Source organism: Embiotoca jacksoni, unplaced genomic scaffold (genome assembly GCF_022577435.1).
Source record: "Embiotoca jacksoni isolate LCO1_2020_lvr unplaced genomic scaffold, fEmbJac1.0.p SCAF_14, whole genome shotgun sequence".
Classification (NCBI taxonomy): Eukaryota; Metazoa; Chordata; class Actinopteri; family Embiotocidae; genus Embiotoca; species Embiotoca jacksoni.
The window spans coordinates 10,203,307-10,220,485 of NW_027185274.1; the positions used below are offsets into that span (position 1 = coordinate 10,203,307).

At 40.8% G+C, this 17,179-nt stretch overlaps 1 protein-coding gene across 2 annotated transcripts in view; it reads left to right on the forward strand.

The window, feature by feature from the left end:
• grm5b (glutamate receptor, metabotropic 5b) overlaps window positions 1-10,759 on the forward strand; it is a 66,237-nt gene extending 55,478 nt beyond the window's left edge. For both annotated transcript variants that reach the window (XM_069147903.1, XM_069147904.1), the window contains exon 18: window positions 1,706-10,759. In XM_069147903.1, coding sequence (XP_069004004.1) covers window positions 1,706-2,771 — 1,066 coding nt within the window. In that variant the 3' untranslated portion in view covers window positions 2,772-10,759. The remainder of the gene's footprint in view (window positions 1-1,705) is intronic.
• The last annotated feature ends 6,420 nt before the right edge of the window (window positions 10,760-17,179 follow it).

Sequence of the window (17,179 nt, forward strand, 5' to 3'; positions counted from 1 at the left end):
AAAAAATAGATAGAGAGAGAGATGAGGAGCAGAAGAGATGAAAAAAGAAAGACAAGAGAAGGCTGCAGGTGTAGTGTGGAAAGGAAGGATATAATAGCTTTCACACCCAGCTTAAGGCCATCTACAAGTCATCTACAGTGACAAGGAAACCGATCAAAGAACACAAAGGGAGTGACGTGCCGTCACTTGCCCAAAATATGAAAGGAGAAAAATAGAGAAGAATACATTTTCGTTTGTCAGCAGGTTACTGCAGCTCACCCCGCTTGGCAAGCAAGATTTCAATCACACTGTTATAAGAAATGTCAGGAGTGTTTCCATCTTCGTTTCCTTTATTCCTCTCTTCCCTTCTCCGTCTCTTTTGGTCCTGTTGTCCTCTGTGGGAGGTGGTAATTGGCAGGTCTCCTCAGAGCAGCGCTGGAAGTTATAGCCTTTGAGATGCTGTCATTGTGCAGACTGAACAGACTCAGACGGACATGAATCCAGCAGACCAGACGGAAAAGAAGAAATATTTGACTGATGTTTCAACCAAATGTTTGAACGAGTGAAGAGTGCTTGGTTTACCTTTAACAGAAATTTAAACCAGCCTGAGCTGGATACAGTGTATGTAAGATAAGTTTTTTCAAAAAGCACTTTTGCATGTGCAACATGTGTTTCTACCAGTAGCAGATTTGTATTTGTCCAGCTTGTGCCAAAGCCTGCTGTACAAGACTCATCCTATGGGATCAAATGAGTAGATCAAAGCAATATTTACATGTTATGTGTGTGTGGACATGCAATGTGTGCGTATGTCTGAGCCTGTGTATCACATAATCTATGTGTGTGTCTCCAGGGTGATTTGAGTTCATTTCACCCGCAGCCACGGTGGTGTGAGGTTTAATCAGGAGTTCCACTCTAGATTAATCACACTAATTAACCTGACAAAAGGGGGGGGGGGGACGGGGACGTAGCGCTGTGACTGACGTGAAGCAGAGAAAAGTGTAAAAAAAAATTTAAGGAGAAATGGTAAAATGATGAGAGAATCTGCCAAAGAAAAATGAAAAACAGACTTTTGGGTAAAATTAGGACAGAAAATAAATTGCAGTAAAATTACTCAGCGTATGAGGTCCAACTCAAGGCTCCATTTGAATTTGTTTGTGTCTATTAATTGGCATTACTCGTCACGATAACTAGATTCACTTATATAAGTAATGAAGAACATAATACATTTAGATTGACATTCATTGTAGAAACAGGTTTTGAAAATAATCTTATAATATTGATTTTACAAGCTATACAAGTAAAGCAAGGTATATGATGTTATAGGAAGAAACAACATATCTATATTTCAAATGTCATAGCAATGTGATAGAAAAAGTAGTGTGACGAATCCGCTGAGTAGAATATTAACAAAAAAAAGCTGTATATATTATTTGAAAGAAAGTGCAAAGTGTGTTTACAGTAACCACATTCAGCTGACAGGCAGAAAATAGAGTCGACAGTTTGAGGAAGTGAAATAAATTTTTAGTCTATTGTTCAGTTCTCTTTTTCTTTCCATAAAAAGTCTGGATCGAGACACGACAAAACAACCAATCAAGAATTCCCTTTCTGCTGTATCTAAACTGAAAAAAATTCAACATCAAACTGACAAAGAAAGTGGGTAAATCTACCTCCACAGTCTAACCCCCACCACCCCCTTCCTTGTCTTTCCTTCCTTACTGTTCTGCAGCTCCAACGGTAAATCAGTGTCTTGGGCGCAGACAGAGCGCAGCAGTTCACGTGGCAACCACCTGTGGCAGCGGCTGTCCTTCCACATCAAGAAGAAGGAGAACAACCAGACTGCTGTGATCAAGCCCTTCTCCAAAACCTCTGAGGAGCGGTACTGCGGTGGGGCAGACCTGCCCCCACACGTCCCTCTGCCCTCCCTCCCCTCCATGTCCTCCCTGCCCACCCATCCTGACACCGGCACCGACAAGACGCTGTACGAGCTCTCGGAAGCAGAGGAGTGCTACTCCATCACGTACCGGCCGCAGACGCCTTCCCCGATCAGCACGGTCAGCCAGAGAATAGGAATTGGTTTCGGGGAGGAGCCTCAGATGGCCGGTATTCCAAAGTACCAGAGCAGCATTTGCAGCGGCGGCAGCGGCAGCGGCAGCAGTTGTGGACCCCCCAGCAGCGGCTCCGTTGTAGCTGGGAGTGACTGTCGTTTGGTCGCCGTGGACGATCAGCCAGTACGTGGCCAGAGTTCACTGATGGATCAGATCAGCTGTGTGGTTAACCGCTTCACCGCCAACATCACCGAGCTCAACAGCATGATGCTTTCGCCCTCTCCGACACACACGCACAAACACACGCCTCCCTCTCCCCACCCCGCCGACCCCTATCTGTTACCCCAAGATCTCCAGATGCCCCCGACCCTCACCACCTACGCTGATGTCCAGCCCCTGCCCCCTGTCGAGTCCAGCCGGGGGGGCTGTCTCGCTCACCCCATCCCTCATTCGCCTTACCCCCTGCCGCCCCCTCACCCCCAGACCTCCCCGTCTCTCTCCCCCATGCGAGGAGGCCTGGTCACCTGCCTCACCGACTCCCCGCTGAGGAGGGTGGAGTTGGAAGAGGAGCTAATTGCTTTGACTCCTCCGTCACCTTTCCGTGACTCTCTGGCGTCCAGCAGTGGCTCACCTGTCTCAGAGACAGGTCTGTATCTCCCCCCGGCCCCCTCCCATCCTCCCCCCTCCCCCCCTTCGTTCAGCACACTGACACTCAGAAACTACAGCCAGAGTTCGTCCTCACTGTGAGGCGGAGATGTTAAGTTAGGAAAATGCAGAAATGAAGAGGAGCACTCAGAAACAACGCTGGTCATGAAGAGAAACGAGGACAGGAAACCATTCATCTCTGTGTGGAACAAAGACCTGAAGTGAAGTATTCATGGAGGGCTGGTTGGTGAAGACACCAAACTGTGTTTGTGTTTACATAATTGCGGTGAGATGAGAGTAGGAGAAGCTTGCCAATGTTGTGTTTTCTTGCTGTCTCTCACAAATGAGGTTTGAAAACTGGAAACATGGCCACCATAACTTTGAGGTGTCGTGGCGTCATTAAGGCCAGAAATCATTCCTGAAGGTCTGAAGTTACAGTGTGTATCATTTAGGTGTGGGTAGTGGCCTTAAGGTAACTCGGCTATTAACTAATTAGAGATTGTGAATGTGAGTGTGATTGTGTGTGCACACTAGTGTGCATGAGTGTCTTTTTTGCAGTATCTTAGTTAATTAGAGGTGACGGCAACACGATAGCAAAAAGCTGTTGATGAGATAAGACTCCTCCAGCCTGCAAGAACTACACAGAGGCTATCAAGGGCACACACAGTATCTTTGCTAATAGACACACACACACTTATAAACAAGTGTGAGCACACCCATACAGACACAATGTAAGGGAAAACACTGTAAATACATGAGAGGTGATGGATTTTTCTTCGATGAAATCCAACATGCTTCTGACAAAAGTGCATTGCGTTAACAGTGTTTAACAAACTATGGCAGGATGTTACTCTGAAGAGCTTTCTGACAAAAGCATCTTTTTTGTTTAATCCGCTCTTCCATCTGCTCCCACCACACAGCTTTCTGGTCCTCAGTCCCTCTCTCTCTCTCTCTCTCTCTCTCTCTCTCTCTCGCAGCTTTTCTTTTACCCTGCCAGTGTTTCAGTGTTTGTTTTCTTCAGAAGTTTGAATGTATATTTTCTACATGATTCCTAAAGCAGTTGGGACCAAACCTTTTGTAGCTTTCTGTCTGTGACTCGAGAAAGAGGGAGAGGAGGGATTGACAAGACCAGGAACCATGAACATCTTAGTCATTCAAATCTTGTTCAGGTGGATTATTGACAGATGGGCCATTGTTAGCGTGTGACATTTAACTGCATTTTGTAAGGCTTAGCTGGATCCCAGTCATGACATTTTCTTTGTGCAATGTGTCAGCAGGACATCAAGACAGTGATTTTAAATGGGATTAATTAATTAAAAGTCATCTCTGATTTTAGTGGACACAAACTGAATTGAAGCTCAGAGAGCCTCTTCCTCAGCCTCTATGAGAGTCATCTGTTGCATAGTTGCTAAAAGTTTTTTTCAGAGTCCTCCTCTGTTTTTTTTTTAGAAAAAGCAGGCCAAAACAACCAAACATGTCAATGGAAAAATTTAAATTGAGCATTAAGTAAACCTTTTTTTGAGGAGTTTATTTTATATTGACGCCCGATTACTGTTCGTCTCACGAGACCACCCTAGTAGACGGCAGATGATGACTGACATCCAGAACAGCCAGTCAAAATGTTAGTGAAGCAGAACCAGAAAAAATACAGACATGAAAATTACCCAGACTTCCAGTTATATTGACTTAAAGAAAAAAAACATCTTTATTTTGATAAATTCTTGTTGACAGGTAGACGAGGCAATCGATACCACTCTCATATCTGTCAGGTAATATATGAAATGTCTGAATGTTGCCTGGCAACCTCATGGTTATGACAATACTTCAGGACATCATGTCCAAACAAAAAGTCTGGCACATAACCCACTATAAAACTTCAAGGAGACTTTTTGACATTTTAACATTTAAATTTCTGAGTTGTAGATTTGCTGACAGGCAGATTTTGGACACCGCTAGGTTCATTGTTCCTTTTGTTTCAAGTCTTTATGCTGGTTGGTAACTTCTTATTGGTTGGACGGGCATTAGTGTTATCAATACTCTCAGCAAGAAAGCAAATCAGCAAATTGCCAATATATAATCTCACTGCTTTAAAATGAGGTCTGGATTTGTGTTATGCTTTCTGGATTGGGGAAAAATGTGTGAGTAAACATAATCAAATCCATAATGACAGTTTCTCTCAAAGGTGTTTGGCAGCAGTAGTATATATAAATGCTCTTTGTAGAAGACGGGGGTTGGTTTAAAGGGAGAATTAGCTGTCAGATATTGATAAATATTTGTCATTGAGGGTGAATAGAATTTAAAAAACTTAAAATATTACATTTGGCTATTTACGATATGGGTATGCCTTTGAATGGAATGTACTTCCATGTGCCAACACTCGAGCGCTCCGAGTTGTACCGGGAGATAAAATGTGCCGATGATTGCATTCACTGAAATGCTTTTGAGAAATAGGGCCTTGGCTTTGTGTCAGCTCCCTTCACAGAGGAAAACTCTCAGCAAAGCAAAGAGCAAACACAAAAATATAAAGTCTCAAGAGTGAGATGCGCAAAAGCATTTTTATTATGTTATCTGCTATACATGTTAGCACATTAAAGGTAATTGGAGAGTTGGTATCACAACAAAAACCAGTTGCTTCAAATTGTTGCCTGTGTATTGTTGCCCATCATGATGTCCATCCTTTCTGCAGCGTGTGCATTGGTCTGCTGATGCAGGTCCACAGTCCAATTTCTCCTCTTGAGTTTAGTATTTGTGCTCTACAGTAGCCAGCAAGAACAAACTCAGACAAAGTGATTCTGTAAATAATAAGGGCATGCAAAGACAGTTCTGTTTTGTTTCAGATAAAAGTACATTTATTTACATATCAACAAAGGTAAAAAAAAAAAAAAAAGAAAGAAGAAAAAAAAGATGTTTTTGAGCTATGTTATAACATACAGTACCAATATGTGTTACGACTACAGAAACTGTGTTACTACTCTGAATGTGTGAGTGACCATTCCTATTCAAATTGTCTTGTAATTCAACAATATAATAATGATAATATTAATATGATTACTGTGCCAAAGGGGTGAGGGAGGGTCTCGCCCACTAGGTTGTGGGTAGATACGTGGTTTCATATAAAAAAAGAAAAAAAATTAAATGTTAAACTGTTTCTATTGTTTTGGATATTTTCTATATAAATATTCCACATTTTCCAGTGTAAAAGCAATATCATTCATACGTATATATGGTGCGCATCTGTTTTTTTTTTTTTAAATCCTAAAAATTATTTTTAACTGAAGACAATTCAACCAGGATGATGGTGGATAAGTTGACATGTTTCTTTGCATTTTGTCCAAATCTATATTTAATGAAAGGGAGATATTTAGTGATTTCTAGTTACAAAGGTGTGATTCCCTATTTTTGCATCGTTATCTTGTCACTTACTTTGGGGTTGAAGTTCCACTTTTCTCACTGTGTATTTCTGGTTCAGTCTCTAATCTGAACATTTAGTAAATCCGATCTACTGGTGACATAGCTGCAGTATTAGATAGTTGAGGAGAGGAGTTATGTATGCCATTATTTGTTGTTTTGCTTTTATTATTTGCTGCTTTTCGTGTTACGCGGGCTAATCAAGATGAAATCCTGTTGTCGTGTCCTCAATGTGGTACGTCCATGCAGCACAAAGCAAGAGAATAAACCTCTTAATCCCAAATGGGGATCAAGGGGCTTCATGTGCTGCTGTCACTGACAGTGTTTCCGACATGCTGAGAGAGTAACGAGGAGCTTGCTTCAGCACGTCAGCTGGCTGTTATCAGCCCCCTGGGTGAAGCTCGACAGTTGTGTGCTGCCTCTGCAGAAAAAGACAGGATGAGCGCTTGCATCTATTGCTGTCTTACTCTCTTTGTGTGAAATCATATTGCATTTACATCTAATCGATATCAAATATCCTCTAAAATACAGGTTGCATGAGTACATTGTGATAATCACGAAACGACAGGAAATTGTGATGATGATGTTTTAGTAAAATGTTTTGGTCACTGCGAATATCTCTTGATGATGTCTACCCAAAACACTGTTGGCTGACTTATAATCATAAATGCACTCTAAAGAATTAGACTGATAATCTGTGTTCAAAAATACTTTTAATCCCGAGGTGCTCATCTGCTGATCGGGGGCAACAAAAGACACAAGGTCATTGATTTGATATGTTTCGTATAAAAATATAAAAGTCCACTGGCTATGAAAGGGTCCCTCTTTTTTATTTTTCAACCTTTTAACTTTGGTTCAGAGTTACATGTATGTTCGCCTGCTGCCATCACATTTCGGGTGTTTTTGGTGCCGTAGTGGCAGCAAGAAAGGACTATACATTTTATCTGGGAGTGCTGTGTGTGATAGACCTTGGCCAGATTATTTGTTTTTCAGTTGATACCAAAAAACAAAAAAAACATAACCATGTTTACTGTGTAAACCCCACTTAGACATATGGCTGGGCGTTTGTTTTGTAAATCCACAATCACAGACTATCACATGAAATTATTATAAATAATGGAAAGTGATGAGCAATTTGGTTGACCTCACAAATTCTTTCTTAACTTTTAACAAAAATGAAATTAATCACAAGATGCAAACAGAAGGGAGGTGTAGTTTGGGACTTGGTGTACTTTGATGTTGAGATCAATGATGCCCTGTGTCCGCTTTCTGCAAGGCAGCGAAAAAACTGAAATAAGTAAATGCCTCATTGGTAATGATGGTTTATTTAAGAGTTTGGTTGATTTATGTTTTAAGAAGCAGTAGCCTATATAAAGGAACTGATATTAATCATTTTGGGACAATACTGAAAGTGATAAATTCTTTCTCTATAAATGACTGAACCAGTTATGTCTAAACTGACCAACTCAATTAAAAGTCTATTTTATAGAACAGGCTGCATTTTCAGGTTGAACTAGAGGCATTTAGACTTTAAGCTGTGCTGTATACAACATAACAAGAAGCATATCACATTCCTGAATGTTGAATTCTTGGAGGAGGGTGTGTGTGTGTGTGTGTGTGTGTGTGTGTGTGCGTGTGCGTGTGCGTGTGTGTGGTGTGTGTTTGTGTGTGTGTGTGTGGGGATGAATCCACTTTTTGCTGCAGTAAGTTTAATGAAACTCAAGGCCTTGATGGTGACAACTAGACGTCCTAAAAATCATCGACAGTATTTTTGTACGTTTGTCTGAAGCTGCTGATTTGAATGTTGCTTTTTATAGCGAGCATGTGTTTTAATATGTGATTGTTTGCTCAGCCAGTAGAGTCAATGGCCGTTCGGTTGTCAGCTTGGTTTGTGTACTGTAGAGGAGAGAGGAAGAGAAACTGCATAATAGCAAGTTAGTTTGTGTATTATAATAATTCAAAATAAGGGGGGAGGTTGTGTATTATTTACTTATCTGGCTTCAGGATTTGAGCAGGTTTGTGTTGTTTTTAGGGCATTATTGTTTCACGTGCAGAGCAGCAAGTGGCAGGATTTCCAGTATTGTGTCTTGATGATTAGTAAAATATACTTAGTACTTCTCCCATCTTTGTCTAAAGAGAATTTAAGTGTTATATTGCACCATGTGGCACAGAGGTATGCTTGCAGGGCGTGAAGGTGTGTGGATGATTTCCTGGTATTTCCTTTTTGTACTCCTCATACTGAAATCATCTTGTTGGATTGCCGCTGTGGACACAAACACAAGCAAAATCCTCATTAATACCCCGACTTTAGCTTCTGATGAGATTCTATTTCAGAGTGTTTGACAGTAGAGTGTTAGCGATGTAAGTAGGAGATGAATGTTGCCTATAGAAGTGATGTTTACATTCGTACTTGAGATAATCAAGACTTTATCTTGTTTAATTGCTGACTTCATTAGTCGTGACATTTTGTAAGCAAATGTACACGTTTTGTGTTTTCACAAATTTCCCTCATTCTCGATAAAGGTAGCTCATCTGCATATAAATTAAGGAAGGCCCTGTGTTGTGTTCCAGTTTCTTTACAACCCTAGTTTTATCGAAACCTTAATTTAGCCGAGCTCACTGGAGCAGCTACTTTGGGCTTCATTTTGATAAAAAGAAAATTATGATGCGTTTCCATAAACGCAATTAAATGCAAGTGGAGTTCCCCTATACTGTGACTGTAGAATTGTTTAATATATTTTTTTCTATAATCATCTAGAAGTATTTATTCTCTCCAGAAAATGACTATAACTGAAATGAAAATTTATTATAAATGTATACTACTTATTTGTTTAAAAAAGTAAAGTCAGGCTTAAATTGCAGCGTATCCCCAGACTCCGATTGTGTTTCATCACACTGTTATTAACATAAGCTCCTCCACTCGGGTGCCAACTTTCTCCCATCTTTTTTATTTTAAGTGCTTCTACATTTTTGAGCAAGGGTGGATAAACACTACAAAAATGTGACTAAACAGCCATTACATGTGCAGGAGCTTCTGTCGTGAAAATTTTGATTTACATATCTTTTTTAGAAGCTGTTTAACAGCACCAATATCTTATAAATGTTTTAAAGATGGCTTAAATCAGCTGTCTTCTAAAGGAAATGTGGTTGTGTTTATCCTTCCACAGGGACATTTGATTGGTAGTGAATTACTTTTTATTACCATGACTTTTTTTTTTTATTTAAAAGCTTTGCTGTTTTGTTGTTGCTTTTTCCTGATGTTCTGAACTGTTGAATGTAATTTAATGCTATATATTGGTGTGAAGGAAGAAGGTTTTATATTTGAATATTTGATTATCTAACAATATTTTCACTCAGCTTTGTAAAGTGTCCAATATGAGAATATATGGCTCTAGCTGTTTGGAAAATATAGTATGTTTCTAAGTGGCTTTTTAGCAGGGGTTTGATGAGGTGAGGTGTTTGTACATGCAGACAAATGTTATATTAGTTTACATTTTATTACTGATCATGCCCAGAGATTTGTTTTAGACTAGCCTCAGACAACCACAAAGGTTTGTGGGACTGGATTCCCAGTCTGTTTGTTGCTGACACTGGAACCTTGTTCACAGGCTTTTTGGAGGATTAGGCCAAAACAGAGTTCCTCTCATCTCCCAATTAATGAATCTTTATCACAGCTTTCAAATTGGCCTGCAGTTACCCTCATGAAAGGCCTTCTCTGGGCTGATCTGTGGCCACTGGGAAAAGGAAAGAGCACGGGAGAGTGGGAGTGTTAGTAATAGGCTTCTTGTATTTTTAATGAAACAACAGTGTTTTTATTTAACAGATGACACTAGCAAATTAGGATAAAGGAGATTTTTAGAAGAGCCAGGAGCAAAGGTTTAAAGAAAAATCCAAAGTGGACGTGTTTTCTGTTGTTTTGTAGCACATCTAACACTGTACAATTAAAGAATTAGCCGATAAATCAATTTAGTTATCTTTACTATAATTCAACAAATCCATAAACACCTAAAAAATATGTTCATATTGTCAGTGAACAGTATTTTCAGAATGCATATTTTGTTGCCCTGTTTCTCCCATGTGACAAATACCACATTGTGCTACTTCCTCTGTCCTTGGATCTCATCCTTACTTCTCTCCCAAGTGTGATAAATGGGAAGAGCTGATGAACAAAGACGAGATGAAAGGCAAGAAATGCAGATTAGCCTCCAGAAGCCTGTGCAAAAGGAAGAACGGTGAGCATCAGATGTAAGATGATCATGAAGTCGCTGTAGATCGCTGCTCATGCACATACCTGAAAGGTTACTCTGTGATTTTGTAACTGTATTGGGCAAGGGAACATATAGATTCAGTCTTTTTTAAGCATGTCTCCTCTCAGTACAAACACTCTGCTGCCACAGTACTTTGGTATTAACAGGTGGATTTCCGTGGTCCACAGGTGGATAGTTTGACTCACTGCAGTAAAACGCTCATCTGCTGGGCACCAAGGAAAGACAACAGTAGCCCACTTGAAGTAGAAAAAAGTCACAGAGCACTTTTTAACTTGCAGTTCAGAATCATGATGACATGTGGGTTGTTGTTTTTTTCAGTGGAATGTAACATAAGTATTCTTGACAGCGTGACCACCATGCAGCAGTGCTGTGGAGTCGGACAGGAGATGGAATATAATGAGGGGAAAAACAAAACAGGGTTTTCTTTTTTTTTTTTTTTTTTTTTCATTTTTGCCATTGATAATCATTGTGTAAGTGTACTACAAAGTACCTTTGAATCATAATTGAAATTGTTATTAAAAAAAATATAATGGACCTGCTTGTCTTTCAGTGGTTTTTTTGTCAATTTTTTTTAGAAACTCAACAAAAATATAAATACAACACTTGTTTGTGCTCCCATTTTTCTTGAGTTAAAATATGGGAGTATTTTAATGTGGCACATCAAGATGCAGATTCAACTATGATTATTGCACCTTGGACTGGTCACAATAAAAGGGCACTCTAAAATGTGCAGTTTTATCTTCATCTTTTTTTTTATTGCTTCAGCTTTTTTATCTTCATTTATGGAAATCCAGTGTCTGCTGTGTGACACATCTCCTTCACATAGAGTTGATCAGGTGATCGATTGCGGCCCACTCCTCTTCAATGGCTGTGTGGAGTTGCTGCATATTAGCAGGTGTTAAAACATGTGTATGCAGGACATGCAGGAACTGGAATGTTTTCAGCTTCCAGGAATTGTTTACAGATCCTTCGCAACATGGGCCATGAGCATTTGCCCACTCAAGTTGATTACGTTGACGAACTGCAGTCAGAGCTTCTCTGAGACGGTTTCTGACAGTTTGTACAGACATTTTTTGGTCGTGCAAACCAGCTGTTGCATCAGCTGTCCGGGATTCTGGTCTCAGAACATCTTGCAGGTGAAGCCACTGGATGTAGTGGTCCTGGGTTAGCGTGTTTACGCGCGGTCTGTGGTTGTGAGGCCGGTTGGATGTACATCCACATTCTCTGATGAAGGCTTACGGTTGTGAAATGAACATCCAACTCAAGTGCCACAGCACCGGTGGGCGTTCCTGCAGTCAGCATGCCAAGTGCAGGCTCTCTCACAACTTGTAACATCTGTGGCATTGTGTTACATGATTAAACTCCACTTTTTTTTTTATTGTGACCAGCACAAGGCACACCTGTGCAATGATCATGCTGTAATCAGCAGCACAACTCGAGGTCGTGAAGTGGAAAACTGTCCTGAGGTCTGAAACATCAAAATGTGAAATTCTTTTTGGAATTAATGAACAACGGGTCTCCTCAGTTACCAAACGTTTACAGTGTTGTTCAAAGAAGAAGTGATGCAACACAGTGCCCCAGTAAACATGGCCCTATCCCAACTTTTTTCAGACATGTTGCTGGCATCAAATTCTAAATGAGCATATCATTTTCAGAAAACACAACTTTTTTGGGATGCTCTGCCAAAGTCAGACTGGGTAAAATGCAGGTGACATGAAATTTACAGTGACAACAAACTTTTAATCTGCTTTGATCTAAAATAAAAAAATTTGGATCCCAATTGAACAAGAAATGCTCTTTACTTTTTTTCTCAATTAATTTCTTATTTTTGCAGTTCTGGTCCTCCACATGTCCGCCCTCTCGTCCATATGTACTTCTTTCATGTCAATATTGTGAACAAAATATCTCAGTAAGGCCTGGGGGGGATTTATTCAAATTTGTTACAAACATTCACACCGGGATGAACTGATTGGATGTTGTTGGTCAAAGGTCAAGGTCAATGTGACCTCACAGAACACACTTGTAGCCATAACTCAAGAATGAATTAGCTAATTATGACAACATTTCACAAAAATGTCTAACTGTGACATTTTATATCCTAAATATATAATTCATATCGCCATTATTCAACTCAAGAACAGAAAGGGAGATTGTGACTATATTTCACATTTATATCAGATGCTGAATTAGTAACACTAATCTTGGGCGTCCACCTTCAAACTGTGCTGATTGTATAGATCTCCTGTGCTGATAGGTTGCTGGTGTGAATCCACGTTTTAGCAATTATAGCTTGTTTGCAGCAACATCCATACTTGAAGCATTGTCTACCGTCACTTTGTGTCGTATCACTGAGCTTTATTTAAACTTTTCACTACACAGTTTCAACAGATGTGGATGTGAACTACAACTTGATTGGTTGGTGGAAGCATATTTAAAAAAAATTGTAAAAAGAATGAACAAAACACTCTTCCCTCTTGTGCTTTTGACTTCACACAGCAAAAATGCAGCAATATAAACTACTGGGCGACAAATTTATAATAAATGGATACAGAATAATACTCCTGTTATTAAAGATGCATTGAGGCGATATGATTGGTATCAGTGCAGATTCTGACCTTATTAAGCGTATCGGGTATCAGCCATGAAACAATTAACCCACAAGACGGTGTCTTTTCTGTTAATATCGTTCTAATAACAGGTGTTTCTGCTTTCAGTCACAGCGTATTCGGTCCCAGAGGGCCACAGTTGTCCCTGACCTTATGTCGTACACAAAAAAACGCAAATAAGTTCCTTGCAATGAGGTTTTCATTTTGAAATGTGAGGGGAAATGGAGCAGTGTTGTTGGATCACTGCCTCACACCTTGTTACATGTGGCTCAGGCAGCCTCGACTCTTGGTGAATTCCAAGTGTTCAAAGCACTGCTTTCATGGGATCTAGTATTTTACCACAGCGTCATAAATAAATTTGTAGAAATGAAACAGACCATCGTTATGGCTCAGCTCTTGAGAAAGAAAGGTTTTTTTACACCTCTGTTTCCAGTCTACTTTGCTGATATTACATACAGTGGTTGGACAATGTCCCAGTTTTCTCGCCCACAATGAATGAACTGAGCAGCCTGTGAGTGTCTGGCCCTGCGTGTTGAACCCAGTTAGTGAAAGCTGCTTGACAGCACCTTGACAGCTTCTGCGATATTTGCTTCCCCCTCAATATCCTTCAGTGTCACATGTTGGCCTGCATGGCAGAGTGACACGTCTCCGTTATGAATCAGCCCCCGAAAACATTTCGTTCATTTAACTGAAGTCATACGGGTCAAGACAATGAAATTACCCTGCCATCTTTCATTCTCTGTATCAATCTCCACCAGATCTGCCCAATTCAACCTCTTTTCATTCCCTCTGTCACTCCTCTTCACACTCCTTTTCCTTATTTCTCTCTTCGCCTCTCACTACAGAAATTGCTCTCTTGAAAATGAAATCCTCCAATTGTTGCAAATGGCCCACTATTGAAGTAAATGGAAAGGATGAAAAGGCAATAAGCAAATGGCATGAATATAAAAAAAATATATAAATAAAAACTAGCAGGTCAAAATTGCCTTGTCACAAAGGAGGCAATTTGGGCAGAGACACATGTAATATGTTCACAAACACATTCATGTGCTCTGCTCAGTCATTGATGGGTTTATTCAAGTATCATGATTGCATCAATATTGTCTTCAATAGTCTCTTGTGTGTGTTTGTCTCCAGATAAATACGTATTGATTTAGTGCTCAAAGACAACCGCAGTCGACTCTACATCCCAGGCTTGAAAACCTGGGAACATCACAATCAATCAATCACATCAATAATCACTCTCTTCAGATGAGAGGCAGCATTTTCACATTATTATTTGTATAACCCCTCCAGCGTGTACTTGGTCTGTCCTCGGGTCTCCCACCAGTTGGATGTGCCTAGAAAGCCTCCAATGGAAGGCGCCCAGAAGGCATTATATTCAGTTGCCACCTCAAATGGCTCTTTTCAACACAAAGGAGCAGCAGTTAAGGTCTCCCAGACACCCTGCAGAGAAAGCTCATTTCAGCCACTTGTATCGGCGATCTCAGTCTTTTGGTCACTACCCAAAGCTCATAAACTGGGTGAGTGTCAGAACATGGGTTGACTAATAAATCGAAAGCTTCACCCTACACCTCAGCTCCTCTTCATCAAAACAATTAGGCACAGTGGCTGTTTTACAGTCGATGCTGCAGCGATCCGCCTGTCAGCCTCACGCTTATTCCTAGCCTTACCCATTGATAAGACCCAGAAATACTCAAAACCCCCCCAGATCAGGCGCACTCCTCCCCCCAGCAGCACCTCGAGATTTTCTCCATGAAAATCACAAACAGGATTGGTGACGGGGGACAACCCACTGGAAATGTGTTTGACTCTTTGCAGAGAATACTGACGCAACACTCAAGATGTAAAAGGGTCAAATTGACTTTTGGCATTACTTTAAAAATTAATGCCATTTTTTTTTTTTTACATTAAAATAAGGAATCAAGAGAATAAAACCAGGTACCACAGTGAGTGACCTACAGCCAACTCCTCCAGCATACATTTCCTGTAATCAGAGTTTTCAGTATGTAAATCGCATATTGTGGGTTCAGTGTAGTCAGAAGGGTCTGATATATAAAATCTGTGTGGGCAGGGGAGTGTCATGACAGCATGTGGTTAACAGTGAGTGTCAGGCTTTGTGTGTGTGCGTGTGTGCGTGTGTGTGTGTGTGTGTGTGTGTGTGCGTGCGTGCGTGCGTGCGTGCGTGTGTGTGTGTGTGTGTGTGTGTGTGTGCACGCGTAGACATATATTTTCTGCGTGGATATGCACAGCATATACGTGTGGGCATAAACATATGTACCAAGACGGTGAAAACAGTTCACTCCACACCGCTCGCTGCTTTGTGTGTAGGTGTATGCATAATGGCTGAGGTAACTGACCATGGAGCAACTACAGAGGACTTAATTTAAATGTGAAGGATGTAACATTAACACCAAGGGAGCTCAAGTGGCCAACCCCACTCTGTGATGGAGAGGCTCCGCCTACACCGCCAACTGAATGAAATAATGCTCTTGCGTCCTTTTACTGACCGATCGGTGTGGGTAACAAAGCACAGACAAAGCAGAAAAGGGAAGTAATGCTGCCAAGAGATGTTGTTAGACATGATCCGGTAAAACCTTCCTAGCTGCTCAAATTATCGTAAAGCTCCCATCAAGTGGAACTAGAACAATACTAACATGAGAAATCGAATGGCTTTCAAAGAGGATGTTAAATGAGGGGAATTGAGTCACATCTCATCAGATATTTACCGACTTCTAACATGTCTCAACCAGTTTTAACTGACGACTGGAGCAAACAGTTCTATAAATTACCATCGTTGTGTGTACACCTAAATTTCAGTATTTCCTCCACAGCTTGTATTTGTATAAATATACTAACTTCTACAAAATACAGGGATGATCGGGATTTCAAAAGAGTTTAGCAGGGAGTGAGGAACTGTGCAGTGGATACAAAGAAGGTAATACAGATGGAGGGAGGTCTCTGCTCATAAAAATTGCGCACCTGTAAATGCACACACTCACGAGTAACTGCATGCAGGCTACATTTTACAGGCTAGTTGATTAACCATTAAATAATTAAATGTCTTTGACATTTCACGGCCAAAAATAAAGCAGTTTAACAAGAAAGTACATGTAGGTTCCCTTGTCGCATATGTCGCAGACCCCTAACTTGTGAGTGTGTATGTGTGTGTCGGAGAGGCATGCACAAGAAATGAAATAACACATGCAGGAAGTATGGAGAGCAACAGCGAGGAGACGACAGACTGAGAGGAGAGTAGGGAAACCAAAAAATGTAGAAGAGGAAGAAATGTGATGGAGGGAGAGCGGACACCAAGCTAGCAGGGAGCAGATCTGTGGCTGCCAATAAAGCAGAGCTGAAAATCACTTGAGTTTTTAATTTCCTGCCAGTGGAAGCGAGAACAATATCAAGATTGAAACACGACTTTCAGTGAGTCACTCTTAGAGGGAGCTCAGTGGGTTCAGGCTGTTAACATTCGTAGCATCGTCCCTCCGTCCCTCCGTCTCTCCGTCTCTCTGCTCCTTCTATTTGCATTACTGCATACATACTCATATACACACTTATATGTACACACATAGTCACATAAATGCAGTGACATACACATGTGCCCACACTAACGCTCACACACACACACACACACACACACACACACACACACACACACACACACACACACACACACACACACACTTCCACACAAACACAGTGTAATGGCACTAATGAGACTGCGTGACTAATACCTCTTCATTCCCTTCTTCAGATGAGTGCTTATTATGGTCTGTCAAGGAGATGAGTCAGTCTGTGTCATGGTTACTATGGTGATCAAAGCTTCCAGCACTTCCCTTAAATGCCCGCCAGCTAAAATAAGCTCTTTAACCCCTTTGACTATACAGACCTATCAGGAAACGGGTGAAACCCGCACATAAACATACGAACCGGCAAGCTGACTCTCTGACCTGATCTCGCCGGAGTCAAGTGAAAAGAAAATTTCCCCACAGGGATTGTTAGAATATAACATTACGCCCACAACAAAGTGGCAAACAAGAGCTAAACAACTGAATCAAATGAAGAAAATAGGAAAAAGAAAACATATTATTTTCTTATACAAATTGATGGAAAAAGTCACTTTTGTTGATCAATGCACGGTCATAAATGGCACCTCCAGGAGTGACCTCAAATCACCTCGGGTGATCTCTGAGCCTCTCTGTGTCAAGGACAATTCGCTGCC